The sequence below is a fragment of the Cupressus sempervirens genome, chromosome 6 (assembly GCF_028749045.1).
Source record: "Cupressus sempervirens isolate cs-2001-9-10 chromosome 6, ASM2874904v1, whole genome shotgun sequence".
Classification (NCBI taxonomy): Eukaryota; Viridiplantae; Streptophyta; class Pinopsida; order Cupressales; family Cupressaceae; genus Cupressus; species Cupressus sempervirens.
The window spans coordinates 197,150,987-197,171,702 of NC_143123.1; the positions used below are offsets into that span (position 1 = coordinate 197,150,987).

At 36.6% G+C, this 20,716-nt stretch overlaps 1 protein-coding gene across 1 annotated transcript in view; it reads left to right on the top strand.

Annotated features, from left to right (window-relative positions):
• Positions 1–994: 994 nt before the first annotated feature.
• RPS9 (ribosomal protein S9) overlaps positions 995–20,716 on the top strand; it is a 53,631-nt gene continuing 33,909 nt past the window's right edge. Inside the window, exon 1 of the mRNA XM_089787415.1 lies at positions 995–1,382. Within this exon, the coding sequence (XP_089643541.1) occupies positions 1,047–1,382 (336 nt within the window). The 5' untranslated portion in view covers positions 995–1,046. The remainder of the gene's footprint in view (positions 1,383–20,716) is intronic.

Genomic DNA, 20,716 nt, shown 5'->3' on the forward strand with positions numbered 1-20,716 from the left:
TACATATTCCTATTCACAATTCTGACTGGTGCACCCAAACAAAGAATTTGAAATTTTAAGAATTTACATATGCCTATTCCACTCATATTCCTGCTGCCAAACAGACCCTAAATTATCCTCCACTTTTATGTAGAGGTGTATTTCCTCCCATGTTCGGGGAGAGGATTGAGAAGTTGAGCACATTTCAATAGTAATATTAATACTTGTTGATTTAATGTCTGTAATTGAGCACAATCCAATGCGTGTGATAATTTTGTTGAAATCAACAAATCATTTGATGCCACAACAATACTACAATAAAATGACTTACTGCACAAGTATTAGTCTCACTTAGTTTTTTATCCTTCTTAACATTTGACAAAAAGAATGGTGATGTGACCTTGAAACCTTACTTATAAGTAGAGGACTTACCAAGAAAGGTGCAATAGACAATTAAGAGTGATTTTATTTTTTCATGTAAAATACATAAGATTTTGAGAAGAAAAGTTAAAGTTGCTTTAATGATTTGAAATTCTTAATACTAGGTTAAGGACCAATTCTCATAAACTTTATTACGAAATCAAACATGTAAAAGACTCAAAGAAGCTTTGGAAGAAAGTTTGTGCACTTCTAAAAGTAGAAAGACATTTCATTATAGAATGATCATAATAGCTTTAAAATAGCATATAATCTCCATAGCTAACTTTTAAATTGATTCATTCAATAAGAAGACATTAGACTAATTAAAACACTCATCATTAAATTTTTAAAAATATAAAAATACACAAATCAATATATTGTATCCCAAACACTATCTTTACCTTTTAAACATTAAAATTAAAATATGCACAAGATTTATAAATTGGGGAGAAAAATCAGAAGGCTATGTTAAGTGTGTCAAACGCTATCCTTAGCCTTATAGACATAAAAAATAATATATATGCATAACAATAATATAATAATAATAATATCGCAAGAAATAGTAATAACTTGGGCAAAAGAAACCGCAATTATCATCTCCGCACGGATACAGAGCCTATCCAGAAATTTCATAGTGGGGGGCAGACATGGCCATGGCAGTGGGTTCTCTAACAGCAAGCTTCGCCTCTATATCGTTGTCACAGACCCTCCAACGTAAATCACTGCTGGGAATGCCCCTCAACGTTCCAAAACTGAAGCTCTGTAACGAGAAAAAGAAATCAAGGGGATTGACATGGAAAGCAGTTCCAGTGACAGTGTGTTCAGCTGAGGAAGAGGACCTCTCAAAATATGTGAAGTCGAAGCTGCTGGGAGGCTTCGCAGCGCAGAGAATAATGGGTACGGGTCGAAGAAAGTCTGCTATTGCACGCGTTGTTTTGCTCGAAGGCACCGGTCAGATCATCATCAATAACCGCAATGCCAAGGTCACTGTTGTTCTAATTTCTCTTGCTATGAGCATTTGTGATTTTCCAAATTTAAGTCTAGTGAGCTAACTTCTGTTAATTAGTAGTTTAAAGCAAATTCCTGACAATTAAGATTGGGCATTAGCCCAATTCTTCAATTGAACTTGCTCATTTTATTAGTATTTTGGTAAATTCCATCTGATGCATCTCTTGTCTGAGAACACGGGGACATGCACTTGGCCTTATCCGTAGTTTTTAAGAGGGAGCTGTATCTCATTGTGTTGCACGGCCCATGTTCTTGCGCGTGTCATTGTGCGTCAACTTATCGAGATGGATATAGTTTATTATCCCATTTCAATACTTTGTTATGTTGCCGGGGATTTGATCTCCATACCTTTTCTTCTGGGTTTCTCATTGCATTTGGCTTTAAATGCTATGCAGATTTGAACTTATTGCTCTGTTATTAAGTACCTACACCTACACTTTACTAATTGAATTTATCCCATTTGACACTAAATGCTACGGTGAAGCAGAACCGAGAGAGAACATTAGTATTTGATTGAGTCTTAAGTTACTTGCGCTTTCCCTGTAAGTTGATTTTTTCAGTTGGTATTTTTAACTAGTTTTTGGTGAAAGTTATGCATTTTCCTTGGCATTTCGTAGTGCTTATACTACAAGCCCATCTTACAGTGGGGGTTAGGAATATGGGTCATACTCTCACAATTGTCCTGCACAACCATTACATCACAACCATTACGATTGGATTATAAGTCTTAAGTAATAGCCAGTTTTTTATATAAAATTTACTTAGATTCATTATATCTGCTGAACGTTTACTCAAGGTCTAGGTGAATGGGTAAACCTGAAACTTGAGCGATGTCATGAAATCTAAATCCAAGGGTACACAATTTTGACAACATTTGAGGTAGATTGAAAGAGGCAACCTTGTGGGCTTTCGGAAGGGGGTCTTATATGCGAAATCGGCATTTGGCTTCACTGTAACCTAAGAACAACCTTAGTGTTTTTTTTTTAATTGGTATAATACTATAAGTTGGAATGTGCTATGCAGCTTAGAATACCATTTAGCTTGGCTGTTTTCATAACATTCACCCTGACTTGAGAACGAATTAGATTATGTCGTTCTTATTGCATAGCAGATATGAGTGATTGTTTTAGGTCACAAACTTGGCAGGATGTTGACATATTAGACCCTAGAGTTGTTTTTTGTGTCTACCTTATAAATGTTGTTTGATTTTGTAAATGTAGCCAATACACCTAGGGAATTATTTTCACAGTATCTTATATACGCTGTTCAAAGTTTATGCCTCTTGGGTATCACACTCAAGCCAAGCTTGGGACTTGGGAGAACACCAGGCCTTGCCAATCCACATAAACCAAAGTTACACATGTTAATGCAGGTTTTATATATAATGTTCAAATTGCATACCTCTTAGATTCAAACTCAGATCAGGTTCAAGAGCTCTCTAGGCCTTGCTAATCCATTTACACCAAGATGTATAAATGTTAAGGAAAGTTTAATGTAGGAAATGTTAATGGAGGCAATGCATACAATGCTTGATTGCACTTGCTCTCCTAATGGGAATCGAAACCAAAAATCCATGATCGCAAGCTAGATAAGATATCTATTAGGCCACCGGCACTAGACATTGAACACCTGAAAACAACTGGTTTAAAACATGTATAAATTTGGTTAAAAATATTTATAAAAGAGACTTTCTCAATTTTATTCTTGTAAAGGCAGACTGTAAGCTACTGCTTTCAATTTAGAGAGATAAAGAGTCATGGATCCATTGTAATTGTCCATCTAAACACTTTTCATTTCTGTTGTTGATACAACTAAGTTGCTAAACTCTGAGAAATACACCTCCTACCTCAGCTTTTGATGAGTTGACAGTGCCTTTATTCTTCCGCAGATCATTGAAGTGGGCACAAGCCAGACCTGTCAGCATAGGATTTTTTTGATGAAAAAAATAGCTTCTAGAAATGCCCAACGTTTGTTGTGTACCTAATTAACATGTACTTATGTTTTAGCATGTATCCTAGCCCTTTGCTTAGTTACTATTCAAGTAACATCTTGTCCACCTGAGTTGTGCGAATAATTAGTTCATGGGTTAGACTTGGCTTAGTTAGAGTTTCCTTTCCAATTGAGTATATAGTAAGGGCAACACCTAAATGATGTGATGGAGCTCCAAAATTTTGCAACTAAAATTTCCGTGAAGATCTTGGGAATGAGTAATAATGTGGAGGAAGTTGAAGTCATCATTCATTTTTTTCAGGAAAATCAATACTGGATGCATTCATCAGAATGCAGTTATATATTTTTTTGTTGATTCACAATTAGGATTAATTGAGCAACAATTATGTGGTTCGGTAGCAGCATATATAAAGGCAATGTTTTTTATCAGAGAGGATGGGATATGCTGGGAAGGCATTAGATTGTGGTTGAACATATCAACTAGTCTACCTGTCAGAATCTCATATATCAGAGTCAAGTTACTTACAGTTGAAGGTTTTATATGCAGCATCCTCTTCATCTGTTCTTGTTTAGAGAAGGAATATAAATATCTCACCTGATATGTAATTTTACCATGGTTTCATTATGCTAAGATTCACCAGATATTATTTGAAAACATATGTAAATATAAATCACTGATACAAGCAACTATATATATTCATTATGACTTGCTTGAGCAACATACATTCATTCAAAAAGACAGCAGCAGGTTTCAAATGGAGGTCTTGTCTACTGTTTGGAACATCTGGAGGAGAATATAGATGATTAGCTTGCACAGCAGTTGGAAGGATATTAGATGATAATTGTCTTGTGTTCGAATATCTGGGTCAAATAAAGCTTTATTCACATGTTCCTTTATTCTGAACTTTTGTTGACCGACTCAAGCATTGGAGCTTCAATGTTTGTGCTGTATATTTGCTTGACTCACAGTTTGTTTCAGACATAACAAGGTACAAGGTTATTGCTGTCAGAACTCGATCAAAATATGGCTTCACACTCAGCAAAATTAAATAAGTCACAAGCAGAACTGATCAATGGCTACAGTATGGTTGATTTCTTGCCTTTTGAAATAAGCAGATATAAGCATGGCATAAGGTAATACTATGCTTGACTGCGAAATGAAGAATCTGTTAGTTTATGGTACTTGCAGTCGGATGGAGGAGACATTGTGATTTTAATGTTCAGGCTGAAGAAAAATCTTACTAACACGTGATGACTGTGCAATATCCAAAAACATTGGTTCATGGTATCATTTATCAAGGATATTTTGAGTTTGAGACAACCATTTATAACCCTAACATATCCACACAGCAATCAAAAATATGATTCTTTGGGATAGCCTTTCTATTAATGATGGATGTTGACAACCACAACATCAAAATAAACAAAGGATGATATATAGTAAAGATATATTTATAAAATGGTGACTAAAATGGATTTAGTGATGTCAAATTCATGAATTTTAAAAGAAAATATCATGACACTGGTATTTCTTGTGTATTACTTTTCTATGACTGGAGATGGATATACTTGTTTCAGATCAGGTCAAGATGACAGAAAGATATAGAACAGTTGCAAGTCAGGAATAAAGAAAGTATCATTTGATTACATCCGTCAATAATGATTCAATGTCTGAAACTGAAAGGATTGGAAGTTACAGACAAGCTATGAAACCTATGAGCTCACTACCATGGACAGATGTGTGGCCCAAAAGATGTCAGCATGACTACTGGACAACAAATGAATCATGCAGCACGAGGGATTTCTACCCAGGTTCATATAACATTTATGCACATGAGTAGAAGCGATTAAAAATATTAACAAAAGCAACTTGCTAAAGATTTGAAGACAAAAGGAAGATGTCTAAGATGATCAGGATCTAAATCCAAAGCAATCGTATACCCATGGCAATAGAATACCAACGTTGAGATTTTTTAAAGCATTCACGAGGCGGAAATGTTTAAATACTGATGACATTGTGCAGGGAAAAACAAAGTCGATATTATATAGGTTAATGAAATAGAGCAATGGCAATATCGATTTGAAGTGTGTCTTCCGCCAAATACATCGTTCATGCAGCTTTCCAAGCAAGGATTTTGAATCTAACGTTATTGTTGTTTCTTGCAGGTGTGAAGGGTGCTGTCTGTGCGGATGAGGGCATGAATGCGTGCATGGAGGAGAGTCCTGGAGTGGTTCCTGTAAACAGCAGGTCTATGATATGATGCTAAAAAGATGCAACACCAGCCGAAAGACACAATCCCGAAAGCTCACAGTGAACTAGCAGCATGGTATTCGCATAAGAAATCAGGAGGACGAAAGGAGAGTGCATACCCGCGGGATATTTTCTTGAATATGTAGCAGATGGATGATATAGTTCAATGTCTGAAGCGTATGAGGAAAACGTTGAATTCGAAGAAGAGATATACAGGTGTCATCATCGCTTATATGATATATCGTATGCCCTTTTTATCTTACTTGTAAAATTATATTAAGGACATTTTATATCCTTAATTCTTTTACATTATAGGGTAGTTATAGGGATTAGGTGCCCGAGTGGTTGTATCCTTTCATTCACACCTTTTCATAGTTTTTCATAGTCTATAAATATATGATCAATTCATACAAGAGACTTATGAGAGAATCCATATTCACACATTCATATTTTAAAACTTTTTTCCTTGCCTATGCTTTATGATATATTATATTTTTCCAATTGGCGGAGAAATGGATTTTTGAACTAAGCCTGTGGATTTGAGTTAGTGAGTGGATTTTGTGCGATCCGGATATGTTCGCAATAGATGGATCTTCTGTAAGGAATGTCTCTATTGTGATTTTATTTTCGGCATTATTATTTATTTTATATTTCAGAGTTTTAAATTATTATTAAGTTGTGTCCTTTGTAAATGTTTTTTATTTGTTTTCTATAAATATTTTAATATTCGGATAAGTGGATTGGATCATTATTGCATTTTGAATTTGATAAACGTAAATATTGTGAAATATATTATTGTTTCCGTATTTATGTCTAATTTGTCTCCACAGGAGTTAAACTGCATTTTAGAGTTATTTAAAATTGCGTTTATATAATTGATCCATCACATTTGAATTATTAAAATTGTGTATAGTTTAATATATTGAACTTTATAAAGTTGTATGTCTCAGCTTATAATGTTGACTCTGATTGCCCATTTAATTAGGCACTAATCTTTTACTCCTGATTCATAATCCATATGCTGGCAATTGTTTCATTTCTTTCCATTAGAGGAATTAATATATTCATATGTTGTATTAATCTATATTTATTCTTTAATTAAACATTAATTCAATCATTTACTTTTCTTCTCAGTTCATAAATTACAAGTTTAAAGTTTTCCTATATTTCTTGCCATTTAGAAAACTTTTATTGTATTCATGTTCTAATTGATTTGCTTTAAGCATCTTGGCCTTTAAGTGTTTCGTCCAGGATCAGGGACACCCGCCTCAGTCTTGCAGAGCCGGAAGCGCAGGGGATTTAGACCACATTGATCAATCTTGTTAAGTTGGCTTCAACCGGTTGGATATCCCAGCATCGAGCAGGCAAGGCTCGTAGGATTCCAATCTGTGGTTTTGGGAACCAACATGATGTATGACTTATATCTATCACACGTATTTGTTAATCAAACATTGAAATACAACTGTTGGTTGTGTGAGTGCCTATGACTTTTTACTTAAGGATTTACAGGTGCTTCCTATCTTTGCATAATGTTTTCTGCTCAATATATTTATGCATCTACGCTACTGGATTCGCGAATGGGTATGTCATGGGCCATGTAAGGTCAAGATTTGATCTTGTGGGTCTGTCCAGATTTGTAGTCCATGAATCTAGGTGGACCTACAGGGTCAAATCCTGATCCTGCATGGATCTGGCCCAGACCAGACCGGTTGAGAATCCCCACGGACCCACGGGGCAAAACATAAGATGTGGGCCAAAAACTTGGAAAACCCAATTTTTTGATTTTTTTTTCTGCTCTAACCCTAAAATGTCCCCTATTTGGTCTTCACAAACACATTTGATCACTGTTTTGCTCTCTCCATCTTGCAAGTTTGAAGTGAGGTGAATATTGAATCATCTTTCAGACATTAATGAACTATAAGTATATTTTGAATTTTCATTTTGTAATTCAGTAATTTGATGTGATGATTTTATTTTGAATCACAATGTTTATCTTTGACATTTAGCATCAATCAATGATCAAGCATCATAGATTCATTCCATGAAATGATTTAGTTTGACAATTGGAAAGAAAATTCACGAATTGGATTCTCGAGCCCGAATCCGTTCCCAAACCCGAACGAGCAACTTAGTTCTGCATTCTTTTTTCTATGATTTTTTTTAAGGAAACAACAATTGGTATCAGATAAGATAAGATAAGATAATAATATTAATGTCCAACAAAAGACCACAAAAGGTCTATGGGACTGAGAGTTTACAACAAGATTGCTGACAACAACAGGGGCACCAAATGGTGTCCAAGAAAAAAAAACAACAAAACACAAGAAGAAGAAGAGAGAGGTGCAAAGAGAAGCCAAGGCAAAGATTAGGAGTCCTTCCTTGGCAAAAAAAAATCAGTCACAAAAGGATAAGATTGTGAGTGGACGGGAGCCTTGATTTGTCTTTGTGAGCTCATGGAGGAGTGCCGCTAACGTAAGAAACCGCTACGGGGTTTGACAGATTTGGAATGACCAGTAGAACTGGCAGAACTAGGTGGCCTTTTCACACCCCTTAAAGGAGATAAGGTTGAGAAAAAGGCAGTAATAAGGTGATCAGAGGTATGCCGGTGAGGAATCAGTGACTGTAAAGTACTATCAGGGAGTAGGGTGGCCTCCTGAAGATAGAGCGCAAGACATCACTAGTCGCAATAACTGAAGAAAGCTGAAAGAGACACAGTCCTGGAACAGACAATAAAATCTCCCTTTGATCTCATAAAAGATAGGGCAACGGAAAATAAAGTGAGTCTCTGTCTCAACCTTTGCTAAAGTACACAGCTTACAGATTCGTTCTCTACTATCAATATGATGGTCAGTCTGAGCCCGAAGATGGTGAGAACCAACTTTGAAAGATCTTAGAGAGATACGTAGAGCATGACACTACCGTCGAGATAGGTAACTAGGACGAACAATAATCCCATCACTGATCTCCAGAAAGTGCTTTGCATAGAAGGCCATACTCGGATGTAAGCCACTAGGAGGTTTAGTCCAGGTAGTGATAATGTACAGTCTGTAGATATCTAGTTTGACATGCTCATTTAACTCCTGTCGAGAGGGAAGGAGATGAGCAGCGACATTCAACAAGAATTGATAAGCAGGGAGAAAATCAATATCAATCCCAATCGAGCTCAGTAGAGAAGATGCCTATGCATACCAGTAGCGAGCTTGAGAGCTAGTATCAGAACTTGTAGTAGCAACAAAAGAACAATACGCCAGGTAGGAGTATCAATCACGTTCACCAACCCAATCCGCAAAACCACGCAGGCGATGAAGGAACCAAATCAGATAAAATATGGCCGCAAGACTGAAGGGATGAGCATCGAACTCAGCAAGAATGATACTACGAAGAGTGAACCTGTGACATCTAATGATGCGCCGTAAAAGCAATGTTTGAACCCATTCAATCGAGGCCCAATCAAAACCAAGGAGAGAAGGCCCCCAAACCACTGAGCCATAAAGAATAGTAGGCCAAACAAGGGAGTCCAAGAGGGATAACTTGGACGAGGTATCTTGGAAATGGTGTTTGAAACATTGTTTCTCAAGCATAGCAAGAGAACCCATACCCTTACTAACTTTGGACTGTATCGCCAGTCTCATATTGAAGCGTGGTCCAGAAAACTTCACTCCCAGATACATATAAGAAGAAGTGATTTCAATCTCCCGTCCCTGAAAAAAGAAGTGAAGATGAGAAGTCTTTAAGCAATTAAAGACCATAACTAGAGTCTTACCCAGGTTAACCACAAGCTATCTCTGATCACTAAAGGAAGCCAAACCATCCAAAAGCCTCTATAAACTCTCTGGAGAAGAAGCAAGAAGAACCACATCATCCGCGAAAAGAAGAATGAAGATCAAAACCTGGTGTAAGTAGAAACCATCACCTGGGAGCGAGGACTTCAAAGTCCTCAAGCTCATCAATATACAAACCGAACAAAGTGGGGGAGAGAGGACAGCCTTGTTTAACCCCAATGGTGCTATGGATCAGAATTGAGAAGCCCTCGAGAATCCTGAATCTACCCACCACAGTTTCATATAATCTCATGATAACAATTAGCAACATCTCCGAAATCCCAATCACCCAAAGCCTCTGAAATAGAGCCATCCTAGGAACAAAATCAAAAGTTTTGCGAAAATCAACAAAGCAGCAGTAAACTTTCGCCGATTTGTGTCTAGCCTCCTCAATAATAGCCCGTAAAGTGAAAATGTGATCCATGGTCTGTTAGTGAGCCCGGAAACCAGCCTGCCCTCTAGCTCTACAACCTTTCCTGTCAAGCTCTCTAGATAACATAGCATTGAGGACTGTAGCATACAGTTTGCCAAATGTGTGCCCGATCAGAACTTCAGTTGATGTTTTTTAGTTGTTGTTACCAACATGACAGGGATGTGTCCTAAGAAATAACTTAAAGTTAATAATGAAGAACGAGCTGAAGTGTTTATTGACTGAATTTGTTGAAGACTTTCATTTCGAGATTCAATGAGCTGAAATGTTTATCGACTGAATTTGTCGAAGAGTTTCATTTTGAGATTCAATCCTTAGAGAAACAACCAAGTTAACCAGATTCAGAACATCCAAACCACTAAAGCACCATTTTGAAAGAGGATAATGGCGATCCTTGGGGTGATATTGATACTCTTCCTCCAGTCGGCGATGAGGAAGAAGGAAAGCGCTTGCAATGACCCTCGTTAAAACTGCAGATACAAATTCCATAGTATTACTTTGAAGTTGTAGGGAAGGTCCATACATTGCTGAGCAAATTTAGGCTGGCCTTTTAGTGTACAAACAATAAAAAGGTATCATAATAAGCTAAATGTTTCTGTACAACATTTGGATGGTGCTGCCTACTCATGGAGAAAGAGATGGGTTTTAATTTTTAGTATTTAATAAGTCCTGAAGGTGACTTTTCTGATTTTGTTAATGCTATAACTAAGAAAGGAGATTCTGACTGGGATGAGCTGTATGATACTTAATGTACCTATTTAGAAAGTTATGCATGTGGAAGAATATATGTAAAAATTTCAAATTTTTAGAGTCAAGGTTTAAGTTATCAATTGAATTTGGCATGAAAGATATGTGTCCAGTATTTAAACAAATGTTTGAACCAAGGTAAGATTATTTGAGTTATTTATTGTAGCTAGAAGGGCTGAAAAACATGTTTAAATCTTAGAAAGAGAGTTGTAGGATGTGCTATGAAATTGTTTTCATTTGAAAGGAAGGGCAGGGAAGAAAGAAGAATTGAGTCTTTTTTGGTAACCCTTAGTTGCCAATCAAACCCATCTCTTAGTGCTTCTTCTAGGACATGAACCTGAAGATCAGTCTGCACCTATTGTAGAGAAAGGGAATCATCAGTATCATGGGCAGCTATGATTGGTTTAGATTGCCTTCATATGTTCTAGTTTTTGTCCATTTTAAAATAATCAAAATAATTGCATTTTGGTCATGGTGGATCTAGGAAGCACCCTCAGTATCCTAGGCAAGAAACAAATCTACAAGCTAGGCCTACATATGGATGCCTATGAATGTGATGCCCCGATTTTATTATGCTTAGTAATTGGTTAAATATTCAATGAATTAACAAATGATCGAATAGATCATTATAAAGAATTTTACAAAAGTACAAAATAGAAAGTTTTTATAAGAGACTTAAGAAGATTGAGTAATTAATCTTATCTAACTAAATTACACTATATACAAAAGATGACCATTGAAGTAATAAACTAATAATATTCTAATATCCTCTCTTAATGGTCAATCTGTCCACAACACCAAGTTGTCCCCTAATTTTAACAAACTTATTTGGACCAAGAGGCTTGGTGAGAATGTCTGCAGTTTGATTCGATGTTGGAATATACTATAAGTGAATTGTCCCATCTTCAACCTACTACCAAATGTAATGACAATGAACATTCACATGTTTGTTTTTTTCATGGAAGACCAGGTTTTTGGCAAGTTTGAGCACACTTTAATTATCAGAGAGCAAGAGAGTTAGACCTACTTGAGATAAACGCATATCTGCCTCTAACAAAGCCAGACTGCCTTAACAACTCCTCAATACTCGACTTCTGCGGAGGAGAGAGACTACATGCTACTTCTGACTAGTCCAGGTATGCACCAGATACCAAACTAAACACATATCCAGAAGTTGATGCCTTATCATCAAACAAACCTACCCAATTTGAATTTGTGAACCCATTAAGTCTAGAACCATGACTCCTAGTGTGAAGGAGTCCATAATCAGAAGTGCCCTTCATATAACGCAGCACATGCTTCGCTGCTACCCAACGATCAACCTCGGGAATTGTCATGAAGTGTGAAATATAGCTCACTGCAAAACTAAGATCAGGTCTAGTAGCAATTATATAGATGAGACTGTCCACTAGTTGCCTGTAAGTGACTTTGTCAATAGGAGGAGAATTCAACTTGGATGACAACTTTAGTCCTTTATCCATAAATGTGGAAGTAGGTTTACAATCTTGCATACGAAATATGTCAAGCAAGTTCCTAGTATACTTAGATTGAGCGATATAGATGCTACCATCAATTTGCCAATCCTCAACACCTAAACAATAATGGAGAAGCCCCAAATCTATCATATCAAAAGCCTTGCATAGGTCTTGTTTGATTTCTGCAATCAAATGTGTTGAACTAGCAATAATGATCAAGTGATCCACATAGACAACAAGGAAGAGAATATCATCCCCAGAGCATTTTATATACAGATTATTGTCAGAAGGGCAATACTGAAAATTGTGAGCAACCAAATACTAATCAATTTTGATGTACCATGCACAAGGGGCCTATTTGAGTTTATAGAGTGCTTTCTTGGGTCTACAACCTTGGTGTTCTTTGCTGACAACCTTAAAACCAGGAGATTGCGTCATGTAGACTTCTCCTTGCAACCCATTGTTGAGGAAGGCACTTCTAACATCCATTTGATGGACTTTCCATCTAAATTGAGCTGCAATGGCTTGAAGAAGACGAATTGTACTCATCTTGGTAGTAGGAGTAAGAGTCTCCTCAAAATCATTGCCCTCTTGTTGTGTGAACCCTCAAGCAACTAATTTGACCTTGTATTTATCTAAGGTATCGTTTGCATGATACTTGATCTTATACACCCATTTACAGCTAATGGGCGAAGATCAAAGAGAACCTAGGTCTTGTTCTTCATTAGACTTTGATATTCCGCATCCATAACCTATTCCCACTCTTGAATCTCTTTTGCCTCTTTAAATGTATGAGGCTCATAAATATTGTGAAGGTTGACCATGATAGCAAAGTTAATTGTATTTTGTTGCTTGCCCTTATTTCTACAAGATTTACCCTTAATAAGCTCATTAGGACGAAGATCATTGATCGTTTTAGCCCACCATTTAGGCCGGAGAGTAGATGTGCTGACATTAGGAGGAGGAATAACTGGAGTTGGAGGTGGAATAGAATTTGTGATAGGTGGAAGATTAGCATCATCCGAAGGAAAGTAAGGTAGTGCATGATTAAATTCAGATTTTGCATCATCCTTTCCATTAATAAAAGGTATACACCCAAATTAGAGGCCGTTAAAGGCCAATCCTCATAATTCAGCTCGGACGAGGAAGAGAGAAATGGTCCTTGTTCTTCATCAAAGCCAGCATCTCAACTGAAGATAAGACAACCAATATCTACATCAATCAGGCGATAAGCCTTATGGTTGTCACTATATCTTGTAAACACGAGCTTTCGACTCTTGGAATCCAACCTAGAACGCTGGCCATTTAGAATCCAAACATATGCTAAAGAGCCAAAAACTTTCAAATGGCTGATCCTATGTGACCAGTCAAGGCTTCCTCAAGAGTCTTCCCCTTAAAAGCATGTGTTAAAGACCTATTTAGGAGATAGATTGAAGTAAACATTGCTTATACCCAATATTTCTTTGGAACATCCTATGTTCCATCATAAACTTGGCCATTTCCGTAATGGTGTGGTTGCAACGTTCTACAAAGCCATTTTGTTGAGGGGTGTATTGTGTGGTTAACTAAGGTTAATGGCATGTGTATCACAAAGAGTGGAGAAAGAAGTAGAACAAAACTCCCTCTCATTATTAGACCTAAGAGATGTAATAGAACCACCATACTCTTTTTCTTTAAGGCCTTAAATTTTTGAAATACAATAAACACAACTTATTTCTGTTTTAAGAAAGTACACCCACATTTTTCTACTAAATCATCAACAAAAAGTAAGAAATACTTGCACCCAATAGCAGAACGAGTATTCATTGGACCACATACATCAACATGGACCAATTGAAGTACCTAAGAGGCTCGTTGTGAGTCAGCATCCTTGAATGATGTCCTATGCTACTTTCCAGCTTGACAAGCTCCACAAACTTTCTGATTTTGAGTTTGAATTTTAGGTAGACCAAGTACTAATTCATCCCAAACAAGTTGAGAAAGAGGTGAATGTTTAGGTGACCATATCACTGATGCCAGAGACAGCTAATAGAAGATGATTTTGTTGCAAAGGCATGCTCAAGAGAATCAATGTTGAGAGTCTCTATAAAGTGCTCATAAGGATTTGGTAGACTCTTCAAGGTGATGACTATCATATTTTCTTCCTCCATTTTTTGATCAATAGCTTTGAGTTGATCTCGAATTCTAAGGACATGAATTCATCCATCATTATGGAGAACAGCTAGTTCTTTAGAAAGAACACCCGACTTTTATCGGATGTCTCATGCAACTCCTGTTAGAAATAATAGATCACCAATATAAGTGAAAGGGGGGGGGGTGTATTAGTTATATATTAATCTTGGGCAATTCTTAAATATTCAACCAAGTAAACAACAATCGTAAAGAAATGCACATACACAATAACACCAGATATGTTGACTACGGAAACCCTTGATCAAAGGGAAAACCCTGGTGGGAACGATGCCCACAAAATAATGTACTAATCTGAATATTCCTTGTTAGAGGATGGACCCTGTTAGGAATCTGTTACAATACTTAGTACAAGAGTCTCTGTTAGGAGACTTTGAATCCATAGGAGATTCCAACCCTCTTAGGAGTTGTAGAAGGTAGTTGAACCCACTGTCCAAACAGCGTCTGAATCAGATCAACGAATCCACTGTCCAATTGATCTCGGTACTATTCCTTTCAGAATAATAGATGTGAAAAAATCTTTTGCTTCTTCCTTTGTCCAGTACGTCGGACTTCTTCACCTTCAGATCATGCAATCAGATCTGGAACTCTGAACCCATCAGTAACCTTAGAGGTCACGGATTAGCAGATTACTCTGCTCCTTTACTTCGCAATTCACAAGTCTTCTTTGCTTCTTGATTTCCAAATGATGATGTCTAAAACTCGGAAATCATCTTTCCTTTATACCATAGTCAATATTAATTCCTTGAGTCGATTCCATACTTTATTATAGGTTAATTAAATGAAATACATATTTACTTAATGCTATCGAATCACAGTTATACACAATCTTCCACACGTGCGACTTCTGTACCTGTGCACTCGCTGACGTCATCAGTGGTCAGTGTACTACCTTTGGTTAACTGTGTAACCCTTCATTCCAAATACAATGTGCTATATCGATCATACAATAGAAACTGTTTTCCCAATGCTCTGTTTCCCCACGGTTCTCTATAAATCATTAATAACTTCCGTACGCTGTCGATTCAGGTTCTGCGCACTTGCCCACCTGTGATATACATACTGTAGTATATGCTGGTAACTGCGCATGAGCAGAAACGCAATGTATTGTCCTCAATATAAAAATCACAGTCTATTGCTCAGTCAACCTTTCACAAACTTATTACTATGTTGTCATCAATGACAAACACAGTTATAGATACATGATAACAATGTTTTGCAATACTCCCCCATAGCATCAACATACATGCTAACAATCTCCCCCTTTGGCATTGATGGCAACATAGATGAAAAACATCTAGTTCCAAGAATACCAACAAGTTTTTTCATCACTCAAATTTCTTCATGCAAATCTTTTATTGCAACACTTCTCCCCCATAGTACAAACTTTCTCTAATGTTTTTCATGTCACTCTCTCCCTCATTGACATCAATGTCAAAGATTGTACAAAAAACAGAGCATACAACAATCTATTAGCACGACTACAAGCCGGTCTGTTGCTTTACAACTTTTGCATATAGTTCTATAAACAACACAAGTGTCTAAAGGCATTGTTGCACACCAATTACCTATTTCCAAGAGTCCTTGACTGACTCTGTTCATCATAGATACTCCCCCATTGAGGAAGCATCAACATACAGTCCAGTCTAACAATGGTGCTATATACCCTAGATTGATGCACTTTTTGCATCTTCGATTCTGAGCTAGGTAGGGACATAACCCCAAGCATACCTCTCAGGGACTCAAATGTATCTTTTGGCAAGGCCTTTGTGAAAATGTTTGCAATTTGCTCCTTAGTATTAATGTACTCCAGTCTGATTTCTTTCTCAGCAACTTTCTCTCTTATCACGTGATATTTTATGGCAATGTGTTTAGTCTTAGAATGCAAAATAAGATTCTTAGACATGTTAATAGTACTTGTGTTATCACAGTTAATGATAACAGGTTGTGTGAATGTAATTCCAATATCCTTCATCATCTGCTTCATCCATATGACTTGATTATAGTTGTTTGCTGCTGCAACATATTCTGCCTTTGCAGTACTTTGTGAGCTACAATTTTGCTTCTTGTTGAGCCAAAAAACTAGTCTTCCTCCAAGGAAAAATGCTCCTCTACTAGTGCTTTTTCTGTCATCCCTATCTCCAGCCCAATCAGCATCTATATAAGTACAAAGAGTAAAGTCATTGCTTCTATCATACCTAATGCCATAATCTGATGTTCCTTTCAGATATTTGAATATCCTTTTTATTGCTGCATAGTGATACTCTTTAAGATCAACTTGAAATCTGGCCACAATTCCGACTGCATTGGCTATATTTGGTCTGCTATGAGTCAGATACTGCAATCCTCCAATCATAGATTTGTACTTCTTTTGTTCAACAGTAGGTGTCTCATCCTTGCTTGATAACTTGTGATTGGTTACCATAGGAGTTTCAATAGGTTTACAATTTTCTAGACCAAATCTTTTCAGCAAATCTTTTAAGTACTTGGTTTGAGAGATAAAAATACCTTCTTTGTTCTGAACAATCTGCAATCCTAAGTAGAATTTCATTTCCCCTATCATGCTCATCTCAAATTCATTTTTCATGTCTGTTGAGAATTTGTTACTAGCTTCATCATTTCTACCAAAAATAATGTCATCAACAAATACAATGATTATTAACAAATCATCTCCTATTTTCTTCAAGTACAATTTACTATCTGCTGTTCCTTTAGCAAATCCAAGCTTTGCTAAGTATTTGTCCAACCTTGCATACCAAGTTCTTGGTGTTTACTATAATCCATACAATGCTTTCTTTAGTCTGCAAACCATATTCTTCTCTTCTATTAAAGGAAAACCCTCTAGTTGTTCAATGTAAACTTCTTCTAGTTCTCCATTCAAGAATGCTGATTTAACATCCATCTGATATACCTTAAAATTCTTGTTTGTTGCATAGCTAGGAACATTCTGACTGCTTCCATCCGTGCTACAGGTGCATATGTTTCCTCACAATCAATTCCTTCTTGCTGAGAGTAGCCTTTGCATACAAGTCTTGCTTTATTCCTTATTACTTCTCCTTGTTCATTCATTTTATTTCTGGATACCCATTTTGCGCCACTCACATTTTTGTCCTTGGGTCTAGGAACCAATTCCCATGTGTCATTTTTAATTATCTGCTGGAGTTCTTCCTCCATTGCTCTTATCCAATGATCATCTTTGATTGCTTCATTTGCACTTCTTGGTTCTACTTGAGATATCAAACATAGTTCTTCATTAATTTTGCTCCTTGTCATTACTCCTTTTTCTTTACTTCCTATTACTGGTCAGCAAGATGATGTCTTATCATGTTCTTATTTGGAGTAGGAGTTGCTGCTTCAATTCTTATTTCAAGCACTATGCTCTATTCTTCTCCTACATCTTCAATTTGCACATTATTCTACAAGTTATGGTCAGTCTTGAGAAATAATTCATTACTTTTGTTAGTCATTCCAGAGTAATCATCTCCATCAGAGTTATAATCCATTATCCTTGGTGCCAAATTTTTCATCAATTTTAACATTTGCACTCTCTACTATAGTTTTTGTTCTATATTTGAAACATCTGTAAGCTTTACTTTTTAATGAATAGCCAAGAAACATACCTTCATCACTCCTTGAATCAAACTTACCGATATCATCATTTCTTTTGATGTAACATTTGCTTCCAAATATCCTAAAGTACTTGACTGATGGTGAGTGACCAAACCATAACTCATAAGGTGTTTTGTCCATACCTTTCCTAATCTGCACTCTGTTCAGTGTGTATATTGTTGTATTGACTGCTTCTCTCCAGAAGGTCTTTGGTACATCATTCTCAAACAACATAGCCCTTGTTGCTTCAGCAATTGATTTGTTTTTTCTCTCAGCAATCCCATTCTGCTCAGGTGTATGGGGTTAAGATAGTTGTCTCCTGATACCATGCTCTTCACAATAGATATTGAATTCTCTAGAGGTGAATTCTCCTCCTCTATTTGACCTTAAGCTCTTGATTTTGACTCGAGATTCATTCTCAACTTTGTTCTTAAATATCTTGAATTTCTCAAATGTTTCTGATTTTTCTTTAAGAGAAGCTACCCACATCATTCTAGTGAAATCATCAACAAAAATCATAAATTACCTTTCTCTATAGTATCCTCTTGTTCTTGTAGGACCACTCAGATCTGTATGAATCAGTTCTAGCTTTTGTGTAGTACAAAACTGCTTGCTAGAAAATGAGACTCTCTTCTGCTCAGCCAAAATACATTCCCTACAAATAATATTAGTGGGCTTAGTGATCTTAGGTAAATCTCTTACAGCAAGTGTATTATTGGCCTTCACAATGTTATCAAAGTTAATATGACAAAATCTTCTATGCCACAGCCAACTGTTGACAATCTTAGCTATCAAACATGTTATTTCAATGGAGTTTAACTGAAATACATTACCTCTGGTTCTTGTGCTAGTACCAAGAAGTTTTCCTTGTTTTTGATAATGCATGTGTTATTACCAAACTGCAATTGGTAACTGTTGTCCATAAGTTGTCCAACGCTCAGCAGGTGATGCTTCAATCCATCAACAAAGTAAACATCATCAGTGTATGTTTTGCCATCAAGTGTGATAGATCCAATTCTTGTAATGTGATAGGCTGCATTGTTCTCTACTCTGACAATTCCTCCATCATGGCTTCTGAATTTGACAAACTTGTTCATATCACCAGTCATGTGATGTGAACAACCACTATCAATGATCCAATCTTTCTTTTCAACTTGTGAGATCAGCGCACTTTCTTCTCTGATTTCTCTGTGAAGATCATCCTCCTTTATAGTGACGAATTGTAATTCGTCTTCACACATGTTTTGATCAGATTCCTCTTCTTCTTCTTCTTCATTAGCATACAAACAATTTCTAGGTCTTCTAGACTTAAAACCTTCCCTTATACTTTCTTTCTCTTTTAGGACACTTAGATGCATAATGACCATATTCATTATGTGTCCAACATTTGAAGATATTCGTACCATCTTTTTCTCTTTCCACAAGAAGAGCTACTCCCTCTTGAATCTTTTCTTCAGTGGTCTTGCTGCTGCTAGCAATGTCTCCTTGTGCTTTTGTGCTCCTTGCTAAACCAGGTTTGATGTTTAGTGCATTGAATGCTGTCTCAACTTTTGTCAATTCTCCAGATTGTTTCAAATCAAATTCTGCAGCTTCCAATCTACCAAGCAATGTCTCTTTGGTGAAATTAGTAGTACAGGGTATCATCAGCTGAATCATTTGTGCTACTATCTTGAAAGGTGGTGTCAGACTTTTCAAAATCTTCCAAATTACTTCATCATCAGATTTCTTTCCATTAAGAGATGTGATTCCTGCAACAATCTCAGAGATTCTCCCAACATAGCTTCTTACAGATTCATCTCCCATCATTTTAGCATCTTGGGAAGTGCAATACAGATTTTGCAATCTAACCCTTTTTGCATGTGTATCACCCTCATAACTAGCCTCTGAAGTTTTCCAAATTTCATGAGATGTTTTGAGTAGTTTTACTTGACTCTACTCACTTTCAAGTAACGCTAACAGTATTGCTTCTCTTGCCCTTATGTTGCACATAAATACTTATCTCTGCTCCTCGGTACAAGTTTCAAGATTGTCTTCTTCTACAATATTTCTAAAGTTTTCCAAATTTCATGAGATGTTTTGAGTAGTTTAACTTGACTGTACTCACTTTCAAGTAACGCTAACAGTATTGCTTCTCTTGCCCTTATGTTGCACATAAATACTTATCTTTGCTCCTCGGTATAGGTTTCAAGATTGTCTTCTTCTACAATATTTTTAGATGTCTTGGTTACAAGCCAATATCCTGGACCCATGCATAAGAGATGAATCTTCATTTTATTCTTCCAACTATCATAGTTTGTGCCATCGAATCTAGGACTTTCCTTTCTGAACAAATTCGCCATGGATGTACCAAAGTTGTTAAACTTCCCTTTAAGGACCTGAAGCTCTGATACCAATTGTTAAAAATAATAGATCACCAATATAACTGAGAGGGGGGGTGAATCAGTTTTATATTAATCTTGGGCAATTCTTAAATATTCAACCAAGTAAACAACAATCATAAAGAAATGCGCATACACAATAACACCATATATGTTGACTAGGGAAACCCTTGATCAAAGGGAAAACCCCGATGGGAATGACGCCCACAAAATAATGTACTAATCTGAATATTACTTGTTAGGAGATGGACCCTGTTAGGAGTTTGTTACAATACTTAGTACAAGAGTCCCTATTAGGAGACTTTGAATCCCTGTTAGGAGATTCCGACCCTATTAGGAGTTGTAGAAGGCAGCTGAAGCCACTATCCAAACAACTTCAGGATCAGATCAACGAACCCACTGTCCAATTGATCTCGGTACTATTCCTTTCAGAATAATAGATGTGAAATAATCTTTTG